The following is a 16,261-nucleotide window of genomic DNA, read 5'->3' as shown; positions in this document are numbered from 1 at the left end:
GTCTACCGATTAAACGTTCGTTGCTCTATCGGTTGTGTAAATATAGGAAATTCTAGCCGAGTCGATCCTCCGTGACTAGATGGATAGGTCACACACGACTAGATCTTTCACCACTGTGACAGTGACATAATTCACAAAGCATATAATTCAGATATAAATCTGTGTCTTAATTCTAAGGTCCCTGTGGTTGAAACCCAGTCATCTTGGTTGTATCCATATCAGTTACCAGTAGTTTTGATATATCCAATGAAGTAACATTTCGTAAAGTGTGATTTTTCCACACCTTCCTATGAAATTTTCACAAAAGAATTGTATACCACCAAGTAGTTCCTATGTACAAGATACTTAACAATTTAGCTCCACAAATGATTTCACGTAATATGTCTGATGTTCAGGGTAGAACTACAAGATCATCATCTATCCATGTGGTTCACTTGACATCTCATATGACAAACATTTTCAGAAAATCTTTTAGATATCGGGGACCTCCTTCTAGTACATGGAAATTAGAAATTGTTCCTCACTTTTAGAATTAAAGAGATCTGCATTTTTAGCAATTTTATTTGGAATGATTTATGATCTTATCCCTTCTCCTGTATTTCATGCTCAAGAATGAATATAGCCTATTGTTAAATTTCGAGAATTTCATTTTTTTTTTTGAAAATCTTACATTTTGCATAAAGTTTGTCAATAGCAAGTATTTATATCAAGGTTATCGATTCAAAAACTGAAATATATATCACAGGTGCCACTTGGATTGTAGTAAGTTATTATTACCGTGGAATAGATATATAATGTCTATCAGTTGATATGAAATATCACATCTAAGAACTGGTAAAAATGTAATTTAGCAGAGTTTATGTCAGAGTTGTCAGCACCATTTATTTAATGTGATTTAATGTCTTTTTTTCCCCACGGGAAATAGTAGCATGGCAAACTCGTCTGTTCTGTGGAAACGCACTGCTACAAGGCGCCAGATGAGAGCTTAACGTATTCCGAACAAAAACAACACTACACATAATCAACTGTATAGCGGTGTGCATGCGGTTGAACATTAGATATCCCGTATTTTATTTGAACTAATCGTCGTTTTATTTTAAATACGTCGTCCTGAGATGCGGGATCGTCCTTAAATGACACTAGCTAATTCCGGGAGGATTAAGCTTGGATTGTAATTACTCAGATAATTTAGACAAAAGAAACACTCAACTCCCCAAAGCGTCCGATTAGAAACAATAATCAATGTTCGGAGATGTTGCATCCATTTTCACGTGCCGAAAATCTTCGTCTTTCTCGTATTCCTTACTCGAGTGAATGTCCAATGGTGTGTGACCATTCGGCTAACCTCGGCTAATTCCGGTACCCGATGAAGGTACGGAATCTGCCGAGATGTGACGAGTGTCAATCGCAACATCTCGGCCAACACCGTCAATGCTCGTATTTTGACGGAAATGGTCGAGACGTTGCGAAAGCGCGCGAGGTTTACCGGCAAGAGGAGGGAGAGAGAGAGAGAGAAAATGTTGATATATATATTATGTATAATGCCTGTAACTGATTTAATGTCTGATTCACTAAATGGTTGTTTAGCAATACCTACCCACACGTAAGCATATGAACTATGGCTATTAATATGACGTCATCATGGTATTCAATTGCATTTGGTTGAATTCAGATGGTTTATCTATTTTGTAACAAATATTTAAAAATGTTATCATAAGAATTTAACTTTTTCAATTTCACTTGATATTCCTAGTAAACGTTAATAACAAATCGAAACGTACTCATTGATCAACACTATGGCGCGGTTAATGATTAAAAAATGTCGTTTCCAGTAGTTGAAAATAATAAATATGCGTGCAATCTGAAAGCAATTTAAACTTTTGACAACACTATATAAAATATATTTTCCATATTAAATGTGAAGACATTGTAGGCTAAGTTTAATTAAAAACAAATTTCCCATTGCACCACACGAAATGGTGATATGACGTGGCACGTCAGAACCGGCGTCCCGTGTAACGAAGCGCAACGGGTGATTTGATTTTAATAAGATCGCTCAAGGACATTTTGAAATACATAGATAGTTAACTACAGGAGATATTTATTATAGAACTCTGTAAATCTATCAACGATATAAAATAAACGTTAATTCAAATTTCTCAGCTTAGTTATATAAGCCAAAAAGGCCGAACAAAATATTGTTGTGTTTCCGATCTTTTCTCTTAAAACGTTAGGGAAGTAGCTTCGGTCAAATATTTTTATTCATAAAATATTTTACAAAGTTGTAGAGATTTCACCTTCATACAGAGATTTACAAAACTTTATACCGAGTTTTACAAAATGTTACATAAAGATTTAAAAATGTTATATAGAGTTTTACAAAAGTTATATAGGTTTTTACAAAGGTTATATAGAGTTTTACAAAGTTAATATGTAGTTTTACAAAGGTTATATAGAGGTTTACAAAGTTAATATAGAGTTTTACAAAGGTTATATAGAGGCTAACAAAGGTAATATAGAGTTTTACAAAGGTTATATAGAGGTTTACAAAGGTTATATGGAGGTTTACAAAGGTTATATATATTTTTACAAAGTTTATATAGAGGTTAACAAAGGTTATATAGAGGTTTACACAGTTTATAAAAAGTTTTACAAAGGTTATATAGAATTTTACAAAGGTTATACAGATTTTTTCTAAAGTTTATATAGATTTTTACAAAGGTTATATAGATTTTTACAAAGTTAATATAGAGTTTTACAAAGGTAATATAGATTTTTACAAAAGGTTATATAGATTTAAAAAGTACCTATACGGGGCTGCATACTTGCTAACTTTTTTAATTGTTCGTGGGGGAGAAAGCATGGCAAAATCCAAAAATTTCTAAGATTATATGTTCTTACTACGGACTTAGATAATCTAATCTAATTCCGTGGTTCTTACAATGATTCTTATTTAACAAAATAATAACGTGTGGCAAAACTGGACTGGGTCGATCGCCAATGACCAGATATCGTATTCGTGAAACTATTAGCATGTTCAAGCATGAATTCTGGAATAAAACCAGCCTTCTTCTAATTCGCTGAAATGACGCGACACCGTCAAATGGTAGACACAGAATACAAACCCAGGCAGCTCAGTTACTTGGAGCGTCTGTCTAGAGTTAGAAGGTCATAGGTTCGATACCCGTATAAAATATTAACTTGATTTATTTTACAACAATTATGAAACAATTTATTTCAACATATATTATCACTCTTGTTGGACCGGATGTTACATAATGCAACGATCATCTACTATTCCCGAAATTCAATGACTTGTGATGTTATTTTTTTTTTAAATCGCTGCGGGGGGTCTTAATGTTCGAGGAAACCGGAGTTACCGGAAAACCCCCCACGTGGTGACCCATACCTTTTCACGATGGCTCGGGGATCAAACTCCGGTCACCTTGGTGAACGACAAGTGCGCTATCCACTGGGCCACCCGACCACCCTGTTCTAGTTGTTGGTATTCCGACTTTGCGTATTGCAGAGTTATCTTCTCTTGGGAGCAGGGATTGATTGTTACGTCATTGGTTTGTGTGAGAAAATTACGTCGTTTTCTCAAAAATTGATGACGTAACTCTCACAAACAAGTGACGTAACAATCAATACCTGATCCCAAGAGAAGATAACTCTGCAATACGCAAAGACGGAATAGGGTTTGCGGAGAAATGACCAAGTTTCGTGGAGAAGTTATAAAGGTTACCAATGTGCACGATTCACTTACCTTATGAAACATTTGTCACTGGTTTCGCCTCAGTTTTATTTGTATCGCATCAGTTCCTGATGTTTTCTGTATCAACTTTGAGTTCGAATGTCAACCTTGTATTAAGTCAGTGACGATGTACGGTTTTGTTTGTCAGCTAATTCCCCCCCCCCCCCCCCCCCCCAATTTTATACCTATCATAATACCACGGAATTAGATTATTATTGTTATCTAAGTCCGTGATAATACGTAAAAGCTCGGGAACTTTAGCTTCTAGGTCAGATCGATTTAATTTAATTTTGATTTTTTTTATACTTCATTCTGAAATTTTACACTATTTGACCATAGGTCTGTGGTCCACCACGGACTTAGATAACAATTTAATCTAATTCCGTAGGTCCACCAATAAAAATATAATAAAATTGAAATAATTAAACGATATAACTTAGAAGCCAATTCCGGATCACCTGTCAGACATCACAGCTAATTTAAAGCAGATCTATGATACCATATATGTTGCAGTAGACTGAGCACTTCCGCCTCGACTATATAATGATATTTAAGTGCTTAATTTCAACATTGCATAAGCTATTAATTGTGTATCCCGCTCCTATTAAATTGAAATTATTTGTCCTATTTAAAACGATATGAATATATATATCAATGGGGGAAAAACACGGTATGACGACATCAATGAAACTAGCTTATAAAATGTTAAAATAATGCACCAAAATGTTATATTTTTTGATACTGAATAGTTCGATCATACCATAAACTCATTTCGTACACTGGGCAACGTTAGGCGGCCACTGAAAAAAAAGAGGGGGAGGGGGGGGATGTGTACTTTATTTGTCTCTTGTTAAAATTACATATATGTAGAACTTTAAGAATTATGGTGTCTGTTGTAATTTAAAATGTAACTGTACATTATTGTACGTCTATAAACATGTACAATAACCATTTGCATTTTGTTTTTGCTTCACGGTTATTTTTTTTAGCTAAAGCAGAGACATAGATATCTAGGAAGTAGTAGATATATTAAGTATTATATATATACGTCTCTTGTCGAAGATAAATAAATAATAGATCAGCGCTCAGTTTAATGATGAGAAACTTTGACGCAAAAAAAGGTAACCGTGTACTGTGTAATTATCTGAATTGATCTGAAGTGTGCCCCACCCGCCGCTACCCACGAACAAGTTACGTTGAAAGTGAAACTAGGAATTATTTATGTAACACGGCATACATGTTAACGTCATAGATATATGAAACGTTGATTCGTTGATATTACTCACTGCTAACACTTGCTGTTAATGAATTTTAACCAGCGGAAAGATCATGTAGCTGTCGTGAGTGAGTGACAACTTGTCTAAGGCTATAAATTTCATTTTAACGCACTTACAAGCTATCAAAGTGTGACTGAAGGAGCGGATCGACTGGTCACGTGACTGACGACAGCCAAAATGTCGGACGCAGACGTGAACGGAGAATCAGCTGGCCTCCTGGCACAGAAGCCGAACCCGGGCCTGAAGTTTGATAAGAAATTGTCAGAGACGGAGAGGTCTACCAGGGTACGTATTCATCCATGTTTTGTCACGTTTTAGTTTCTGTTGTCGTCCCCGCTGACAGTATTCAGCTGTGTTCAGATGAATCTGTGTCGAGATGGAAAACGTCTTGGTTGAGCACATGTTCAACGAATGAGATATCCTTACGTGCGCTAGTGTCAGACATACATCGATTTTTCTCAAGTCAGTCTCGGGCACATTATTTGTCCCTTTGTCTTATGATTCACCTTGTTTTTAATATATGTGTTTCTTCTTTGTTTTTGGTTTGGTTATGTATTGAGACCGTATTTAATTTCAACTGGCCATGCAGTGTCAAAGTGCAGCATGGGTCCATGATTAGACCATTATTCTGACCATCCCATTAAAGATCACGATAACACCATTGTTATGTAATCACAATCCGTTCTTCACATATCTTAAAGCTGATACCTCGTTTGATGTTATCTTGTATAAATATTTGACTGACTTGACAATTCAGGTGGACCAATGACCCGGAGAAGATTAGTAATAATAATTCTTTATTTTCTGATGGTCATTGATAGGCAACAGTTTGATGTTCAGCTAAACATCCCCTCTACAAAATAGCATAGGCAGTATATATATATATATATATATATGTATATAGATAATATTTCCACAGTCAGATTTGTGATGGACCGAACAGATGGAGTGTAATAAAAATGTATAGGCCCTAGTGGAATGTAAACAAAGCACCTCGGCCTATATTAAATGAAAAAAATGGTTTCTGGTAGTTTGAACACATCATGATCAAAATAATAGATTTTTTAAATTTCCAAAATGAAATTTGATATAAATTGTAAAGCTAATGTAACAAAAAAAACCAATGAGTTTGAACTTTTTACATGTAACCTCTATTAATAATTTCAATTAGCACTTACAAACCATATTATAAACAAGCTTACTGGCATTGCTTGACCTGAAGATTCTATAAAAAATGTTCTTATAGATAGATAAGAAAATTGCAGATTAAAGCCAATGGTTTCTAAGTAAATAAGTAGATCTACAAAGATTTGCTGTATAATGTCTAATGGGAAGTCATCAGTACATGTGTACTCAAAATGATACCTGATGTTAATGGATAGTAATGTACATGTTTGATTTACAAGTGTTAATAGATATCATAGACACAACAGTCGGCTGCTAACCTCAATAATACTGTAGCGGAACTGGGCTGGGTCCGGCCGTTAAATTTTCTTTCTTTCTCCTGTTACAAAATTGGCGAGCTTGCAAACCCTCGTTTCAAGCATTTGGAATACGCTAAGCAAGGGGATACCCAAACTTGGGTTATAAATAGTTGTGTCTTCGGGGGCAAAGACTTAGAAAAAGGAGGGAAGAGTGTAGCGGAATTGGACTGGGTTGATCGTTGGCGACCAGGTAGCTGAATTGGTAGAGCGTCTGTCTAGAGTTCGGAGGGTCCTGGGTTCGAACCCTGGTCTGGCCGTTACATTTTCTCTCTTTCTCCTGTTACAACACATTAACTGAACTACATTTCGGACACTTTCACCATCAAAATTGTCTTCAATGAATGTGAGTGATTTTCTCCTGTCATTACATTAACAGACTTACGACTTGTTTATGTAAGGAAAAACAAAATGTATCTGTGTTCGTGTATAATAGTTGATATATTCCTTATCAGTATTCACTATTCACTCAGGTGAGGATACATTCCACTTTTAGGACTGAAAAAAATCATCAATTAGCAGACATAAGATATAAAAATGTTGTTGCTTGAAACAATATCAAAGAAGTGTATTCATGTTGTTCAACATAATGTGATTATTTTTTGCAAACACTTAGTTTGCATGCAACTTATTTGATATCTTGTTTTTTTTTATACGAATTTCATGATAATGATTTGATAAAGAAATAAGTCTGTAACATAAATGTATATTTTGGATCACAAAATTTCACAAAATTTCAAGTGATCAATCATGCTCAACTGACTGCATGCCTTTACAGAAAAAAATCATTTATTTATAATTGACCGACATTTATTTTTGATAACATTTTTTTTCTAGAGTTTGAATCAATCTCAATTTTTCTTAATTTCACCTATTGCTTAGTCATTCTTCCATCCTTCGTCCTTATTCTTCCATCCTTCCCCCTTCTCTTGTCACTGCCTTACACAATATTTCAACAGTAAAATTTAGTACAGTAACTAAAATGCAAGTATTAATATGAAGTATATATGGGAATCTATTATAAAATAGTTATATTCTCAAATGATATTTAAAAAACCCTGTTAAAACCTAAAACAAAAATAGAAAACATAAATATAGATGAATTATTACAACATTATGTTGTTCCTTTGTGAAAATGCTATATCTGTAGATTGATTGTGAAGATAAAATCTGTAAGGATCAGGGTACATGATTGTATTGTAATGGATTATCTCCCTTCAACCAATACTGTGAGGTACCAGGAATGTTAAAAAGGTTTTAAGGGTCAGACTTTTGAGCGATGATTCAAATTACAGAAGTTGTTGTGGTTTGTTGTTATAAACACTATTTAAAACTAGTCCACAATCCGAGTCTTCTGATAATATCTTCGTAAAGGAAGATGTTCATATATACAACTAGAAATACTTTTACAGTGGAGTTAGAAAGGAAGAAGAAATCAATTTATTAGTATCATTGAAATGTGGTAAATTATTGAACAAATTTTATTAAATGAAATTAATTGAATTCTGAAGGAGCATTGACAACATGGCAGAATATTGCTTATGGATGAACTTTAATCATTCACCCCTCAAGACACATTTGAACTCCTCTAATTCAAAGGTTGGAATAGTTCATTATAAAATATCAGGGGTAAATGAGTTAATGTTGTACTCCAAAGGTAGAAACATTGATCAGATTTCCACAAAATTTGTTAGGTCTTAACACTAAAACTAACCCTATAGACGGGCATTCTGATTTAACGTCTTAACACTAAAACTAACCCTATAGACGGACATTCTGATCTAACGTCTTAACACTAAAACTAACCCTATAGACGGGCATTCTGTTTAACGTCTTAACACTAAAACTAACCCTATAGACGGGCATTCTGTTTAACGTCTTAACACTAAAACTAACCCTATAGACGGGCATTCTGATTTAACGTCTTAACAATAAAACTAACCCTATAGATGGACATTCTGATTTAATGTCTCTATAGTACATCATTATGTTAGAAAAGGATACCAGGTAATTGAAATAACTGTTGCACAATTTTTCTTATCAGAAAAGTGTTAACTAATATAATTGAAAGAAATGACATTCATAAAAAAGGTGGTTTCCATATTTCTGCATTTAAAATCTTCATTGAAGAATATCTTTGTCACAAACTTCATTGTAAGGATATGTGTTTAAGAAAGGTGGCATACACCCTTAAATTATTAACTAATCTTAGTCGTAGACCATATATGTAATATCACATTGTCTTCTGGTGATAAAATACTTTCCTATTTTTTTTCGAGGAGAATATTGATGAAAAATATGGTAGACAAGAACAAAAATCAATAGAAAATACTATACAGATGCTTTAGACTGATCATTTCATTTCCCTTTGACTAAGTCTATAAGCTATTAAACTGTCCATAAACTGGTACATTTGTTATTGCAAATAATTACATTCATTACTAAAACCAAAGACAGAATAATTCTTGTAGTCTGAGTTAGAAAGATATTCATCTTAATAGTTTGATGGAAAACAAAGACAAGGAAAGAACTATTTCACTGACAGTGCAGAACAGTTAGACATTGTCACATTATATAGTATATCCTAAGGGCTGACGTACCAGACTTATGAATAAGGAGTTGAGGTAAAAGTGAGCAGCACCTGAGAGGTGTATGATATATATGTCGGAGAAGGAGATTAATGACTTTGTTGTAATGAAATCACCTTCACTAGGCATAAAGGCACACCACAATGTCGCGTGAAGGTGATGCGCTTCGTGATGTCGGCTTCCTGTGTATTACTAGTGTAAAACATTTCCTAGTACAAATACCAGTGTTGACTGTAGTCTTTTTTTTTTTTATAAAAGTTGGGTCCCAAGCAGGTAATTAATGATGTAAATATCAAATAAGAATATAAGACAAATCTTTTTGATATTTGAAATTTGTAGATATGAGATAATAACTGTTAAAAATTCACTAAAAAAGTCCAGTTTTAAGCAGTAATGTTTCAGATAGGAAAAGTGAAAAAAAAAAACCGCAGTTGTTTTGTAATCTTAAGTTTTATTGGAAAACCAGTAAGTCACTTCCTGAGGGTTGAATCTCAATTATTATTCCTACACGAAATTTGTTAGGACTAGATACTGGAGCTTAAGATAAAACTGATCATGATTCATTATACATTTTTGATGTAGTTTGTGAAACTACTGCTGTCAGAGTTATTTCCCTTTGACCACTCATTTTATACATAAGTACTCGACCTCCACTGATAACAGATAAGAAACCTCGACAATAACTGATAAGTAATAACAGATACGTAATGAATGTGTGTTGAAACAACCTTCGACTTCAGTCATGTTTTATAAATTTTATTTAGGAGGAAGTAAATCTGATTGTTTTTTTGAAAATTTCAAAACTTTACTATATGTTGAAGGGTAACTCAATACAAGGATGTATTTCATGTACAAATGATTTGAATAGCATGAGATATTAAGCTGAAACATCCTACTTAAAATGGCACAAAATTACGTCATAAAGAAGTATCATTAAATAGTGTTAATACCCTAGACCGGTGTATGAATCCAAATGACCTTGACCTACTGTTAATGGTGTCAAAAACTTAATAGTGGCGGAATATAAACTTAGTGGCAAAGTATATACATAGTGGTATTAATTTGACATGTAGATCTCTGGATGATTGAACAGGCTAGCAAGCTTGATCAAATAAGTTAGCATGAAAGGTGGAGATAATGTGAGTAAAATAGCTATGCTCACTGAATTTTGGTATTGTTCGGCATTGTTTACTAATACGTAAGCATGTCCGGTTGATATTTTGGGTAAATTCAAAATTGTGTTCGAAAATTGCTAGGGAACCAGTGGTACATATTGGGAAATTTAAGCAGACGTAGCGGTCCTGATTTCCTGATTTAGTGTGTAACTCGCCCAAATTTTGAGAACCCATACCCACAATATCTCTAAGTTATGAGTCTCATCGATATTTTGAAAGTGCTACCAAAAAAAGTACTAAAATTGCAAGGGACCTGATCCTATTGAAATGTTTTGAATGGATATCTTGTTTATTGATTTGCTTCTTCTATTTATTTACAGTCAATATTTTCTGTACTTTAGTATCACATACATGGCCTATACTCCTCTTGTATTCACGTCATTATAACCATTCATGTTTTTCCATGCTGACTTTTATGTATCAGGGCGTACTTAATCCTCCCTTTATATGGAGTTGATGCATGTTACTTTTGATATACAAATAAAATACAAGGTATATACAAACTGCAATCTGAGATCATGACCCTTAAGTCTGGAACTATTGTATAGAGAATGTCAGCTGGTGAAGGGGATAGCTGTACCTAATGCCCATTTCTGTGAGGTTGGCAGAAAAACTGCATGTCGGCTGGTACACGTGTGTATTTGACACTGCGAAGGCCACACATGTGTTTCAGTTACTAGGTTGTTATCTCAAGTTCAGTGACATACTTTTTCATGCCCTCAGATTTGGGCCAGATAAACAGCAGACATATACGTATTACACGTATACAATGTAAATATAGCATGATATGTCATGTTCTTCATGTAAGATGCCCTAATTAGACACTTTGTAATTTATAATCAAAATAAATACACCTTATATGTTTATTTGTGTTTTAGTATGGAGTCCTTGTAACTCTGGAAAAGTTGTTGGTGAGAAATAAAAACACTGAGATATGACCTGGTTTGACGTCATACTCTACTGGTGAAACCACCATTATTTTAAGACACCGCTTTCATTACTTTTGATTGCAATACTTTTCATGTCAACTACACCCTTATTAAGTGACCACCTGTGTTAAGAGACCACCTGTATTAAGAGACCACCTGTATTAAGATACCACCTGTATTAAGGTACCACCTGTGTTAAGATACCAACCGTATTAAGTAACCATCTGTGTTAAGAGACCACCTATATTAAGAGACCACATGTATTAAGGTACCACCTGTGTTAAGAATAAGAGACTCCCTGTGTTAAGATACCACATATGTTAAGAGACCAGCTGTATTAAGAGATCACCTGTATTAAAAGACCACATGTATTGAGGTACCACCTGTGTTAAGAGACCACCTGTGTTAAGATACCACCTGTATTAAGAGACCACCTGTATTAAGATACCACCTTTGTTAAAAGACCACCCATACTAAGAGACCACCTGTATTAAGATACCAACCATATTAAGCTACCACCTGTATTAAGATACTATCTGTATTTAGAGACCACATGTATTAAGGTACCACCTGTGTTAAGAGACCACCCGTATCAAGATACCACATGTATTAAGAGACCACCTGTATTAAGGTACCACCTTTGTTAATAGACCACCCATACTTAGAGACCACCTGTAGTAAGATACCAACCGTATTAAGCGACCACCTGTATTAAGATACTACCTGTATTTAGAGACCACCTGTTTTAAGATACTACCTGTATTAGGAGAGCACCCCTACTAAGATACCACCTGTATTAAGATACTACCTATATTAAGAGACCACATGTATTAAGATAATACCTGTATTAAGAGACCACCTGTATTAAAATGCCACTTGTGTAAAGAGACCACCTGTATTAAGCGACCACTTTTCGAGACTGAGAGATGATCATACATGTATTATGTTGATGTCGGGAGAACAGAATCCGTCCAAATTCCCAGTAGAATTTGGTAAAACTACAGTCTATTGACAAAAATCACTCGGAACTGCCACAGTAGATTTATACACGCTGTATTGATTTCCAGCTGTTACATATGTATAGAATAATCCGACAATGCTTTCATTACGATGCTACATTATGTATACCAGACAAATCATATTGGTCTATCAAAGTTCCTGTCCACATCCATATACATACCAACACAAACGTTTACCTCAAATTAGCAGCATACTGGCTGCAAAACTTTAACGAGCACATATATACTGTACAAAATTTAAACCAGGAAAAAATTGTTGCAAGTCTTGAATTTCTGAAAATAAAATCCATTTAAATATAAACACTGTATAGTTATATTTACTTGATCATGTCAAATCTATTATTGATATGTGTACAACTGTATGCATGTATATAGAAATGTACATGTAAATGGATTTCAGATGTTTCACTAACTGTATCAGATCTTCCCTTCTGGCTGTATATACCCTTTGATCAGTTAGCTTGTGACTGCTTCCAACTGCTAGCCTATACTAGTACATTCCACTACAGTTTCATTATTTCTTACCTTGGATTTGTGATTAATAAGTTCCTTTTGGTATTTAAGTATTTGGTGTGTACCAGACACCGGGCAGAAAGGCAGATTGTCCGTCATCCTCAGCTTGTACGTGCACCACCGTGACAGAACTGGTTGTGGAAGCTTACATATCTGTCTGTCGGGCAATGTCCTTGACCTGTGATAATCAGCCGGACAGTTTCTCCCAACCATCCACTCCTATCAGACTAAGTTAGAAGTAATTATATAAGAAGCATTACTTACTTCGTAAGACACAGTGGTTCTGACCAGAGCTTGGAGCTGTGCTGACCAGAGCTTGGAGCTGTGCTGACCAGAGCGTGGAGCTGTGCTGACCAGAGCTTGGAGCTGTGCTGACCAGAGTGTACAGTTGTGCTGGTCTGTGTTGGTATTTATCGGTGTGTCCTGCCACTGTTGCTATACCCTGTACATACCTGGGTAACTGCATGGTGGGTGCCCTTGGTGGTCGCCTATTATACTGTCCCACAATCACTCACTGTGTGTCACTCAGCTTAGTCATTCTGTTTATACTGTGGATCTAACTCCTGGAACAGATTTGGGACTTCTACCCTTAACTGTACTTCTATCCTTAACTAGGATTGGCTTGGAATTTTTGTGCCCGAAACTTAAATTCTGTTGACATCACTGGCACCGGTTGTCATTGATGTAAACTGGTGTGCTGCTGAACCCCCAGACTAAAAGTGCTAGTGTGAGGGCCTACCTGCGGATAACACGTGTGGGTATATAGTCCTGTGACAGCCTTCCCCGGTACTAGTGGAGAACTCCCCCGTGGGTATATAGTCCTTTGACAGCCTTCCCGGGTACGAGTGGAGAACACCCCCGTGGGTATATAGTCCTGTGACAGCCTTCCTGGGTACGAGTGGAGAACACCCCCGTGGGTATATAGTCCTGTCAACATGGCCAACACAGTGCCCCTCCTCAGCAGAAACAGACGGCCTTCGGCTGCTGTCGCAGAAAAAGATATCATGGTGTGTACTTTTGATACATTGAAGGTGTAAATAGAAATACAGAATTTTTGTTTTTTTATCACTTCTTCAGCGTAATAGATTAAGACTTAATTTAAATATGTCTCATGATTAGCGTCTGCAGTAATATAAAATATATACATAAAGGACCTATCAGTATATACATTAAAAAATGTTATGATGTAATTACACAAAACACAATATTATTGTAAAACGTGTCTTTTGAAGCCTGAAAAGAATGCTTCTATATTTAGAAGTTATACAATTAACAGTGGAGTGTAGGGATTGTTATGGATGTACTGGTGCAGTAGTTACAGATCTATTGGTGCACCTCATTGGGTATACCCTGCTTTCTGAGCAAATTACGCGTTACATGCCTCCAGTTCAATTGGTTAATAATAAAAGTAGGGGTTGTCATTCATTATTATTTTTTAAACATGACGTTATAAAGGTACTGTATAGGTACTATCCAGGTATAACACAGGTATTATACAGGTATAACACAGGTATTATACAGGTATTATATATGTACTATACAGGTATAACACAGGTATTATACAGGTATAACACAGGTATTATACAGGTATTATAAAGGTATAACACATTTACTGTACTGTACAGGTATTATACAGGTATTGTACAGGTATTATATAGGTATTGTACTGGTACAGTACAGGAATGATACAGGTAAAATACAGGTATTATACAGGTACAGTACAGGTGCTATACAGGTACAGTACAGGTATTACACAGGTACAGTACAGGTATTATACAGGTACAGTACAGGTATTATACAGGTACAGTACTGTACAGATATTAAACAGGTACAGTACAGATATTATACAGGTCCAGTACAGGTATTATATATGTACTATACATGTATAACACAGGTATTATACAGATACAGTACAGATATTATACAGGTAGAGTACAGGTATTATAGAGGTACAGTACAGGTGCTATACAGGTACAGTAACGTCTTATACAGGTACAGTGCAGGTACTATACAGATATTATACAGGAACAGTAAGGAATTATACAGGTATAATACAGGTATTATACAGGTACAGTACATGTATTATACAGGTACAGTACATGTATTATACAGGTACAATACAGGTATTATACAGGTACAGTACAGGTATTATACAGGTACAGTAAGGTATTATACAGCTTATACAGGTACAGTACAGATGTTATACAGGTACAGTACAGATATTATACAAGTACAGTAAGGTATTATACAGGTACTGTACAGGTACTATACAGATATTATACAGGTACTGTACAGGTACTATACAGGTACTATACAGGTTTTACACAGGTACTATACAAGTACTGTACAGGTATTATACAGGTACTATACAGGTATTATACAGGTACTTTACACGTACTATACAGGTACTATACAGGTATTACACAGGTACGATACAAGTACTGTACAGGTATTATACAGGTACTATACAGGTATTATACAGGTACTATACAGGTACTATACAGGTATTACACAGGTACTATACAAGTACTGTACAGGTATTATACAGGTACAGTAAGGAATTATACAGGTACAGTACATGTATTGTACAGGTACAGTACAGGTATTATACTGGTACAGTACAGGTATTATACAGGTACAGTAAGGAATTATACAGGTACAGTACAGGTACTATACAGGAACTATAAAGGTACTATACAGGTACAGTACAGGTATTATACATGTACAGTAAGGTATTATACAGGTACAGTACAGATATTATACAGGTACAGTACAGGTATTATACAGGTACAGTACAGATATTATACAAGTACAGTAAGGTATTATACAGGTACAGTGCAGGTACTATACAGGTACCGTAAGGTACTATACAGATATTATACAGGTACTGTACAGGTACTATACAGATATTATACAGGTACAGTACTGGTATTATACAGGTACAGTACAGGTGTGATACAGGTACAGTAGAGGTACTATACAGATATTATACAGGAATAGTAAGGTGTCATACAGGTACAGTGCAGGTACTATACAGATATTATACAGGTACAGTACAGGTATTATACAGGTACAGTACTGTACAGATATTAAACATGTACAGTACAGGTATTATACAGGTACAGTAAGGTATTATACAGGTACAGTGCAGGTACTATACAGATATTAATACAGGTACAGTACTATACAGATATTATACAGGTACAGTACAGGTATTATACAGGTACAGTAAGGTATTATACAGGTACAGTGCAGGTACTATACAGATATTATACAGGTACAGTACTGTACAGATATTATACAGGTACAGTACAGGTAATATACAGATATTATACAGGTATTGTACAGGTACTATACAGGTACAGTAAGGTATTATACAGGTACAGTACATGTATTATACAGGTACAGTACAGGTATTATACAGGTACAGTACAGATATTATACAGGTACAGTACAGGTATTATACATGTACAGTAAGGTATTATACAGGTACAGTACAGGTACTATACAGGTACAGTACAGGTA

General features: G+C 35.1%; 1 protein-coding gene and 1 long non-coding RNA gene across 4 annotated transcripts in view; one reads left to right on the top strand and one right to left on the bottom strand.

Annotated features, from left to right (window-relative positions):
- The first annotated feature begins 5,141 nt into the window (after positions 1 to 5,141).
- The window catches only part of LOC110456192 (S-adenosylhomocysteine hydrolase-like protein 1), a 115,879-nt gene continuing 104,759 nt past the window's right edge, over positions 5,142 to 16,261 (top strand). For 2 of the 3 annotated variants that reach the window (XM_021506787.1, XM_021506781.1), the window contains exon 1: positions 5,142 to 5,316. In XM_021506787.1, the coding sequence (XP_021362462.1) occupies positions 5,209 to 5,316 (108 nt within the window). In that variant the 5' untranslated portion in view covers positions 5,142 to 5,208. Of the gene's footprint in view, positions 5,317 to 13,570; positions 13,744 to 16,261 lie in introns of those variants that run through there. The other variant, XM_021506806.1, reaches the window with a different exon arrangement.
- The window catches only part of LOC110456219, a 33,174-nt gene continuing 30,209 nt past the window's right edge, over positions 13,297 to 16,261 (bottom strand). The window contains exon 3 of the long non-coding RNA XR_002463566.1: positions 13,297 to 13,720. This is a non-coding gene — a long non-coding RNA (uncharacterized LOC110456219). The remainder of the gene's footprint in view (positions 13,721 to 16,261) is intronic.

This window comes from Mizuhopecten yessoensis, unplaced genomic scaffold (genome assembly GCF_002113885.1).
Source record: "Mizuhopecten yessoensis strain PY_sf001 unplaced genomic scaffold, ASM211388v2 scaffold1011, whole genome shotgun sequence".
Lineage (NCBI taxonomy): Eukaryota > Metazoa > Mollusca > Bivalvia > Pectinida > Pectinidae > Mizuhopecten > Mizuhopecten yessoensis.
Note: the sequence above shows the minus strand (reverse complement) of the source record. Positions and strands in the feature narration are given on the sequence as shown.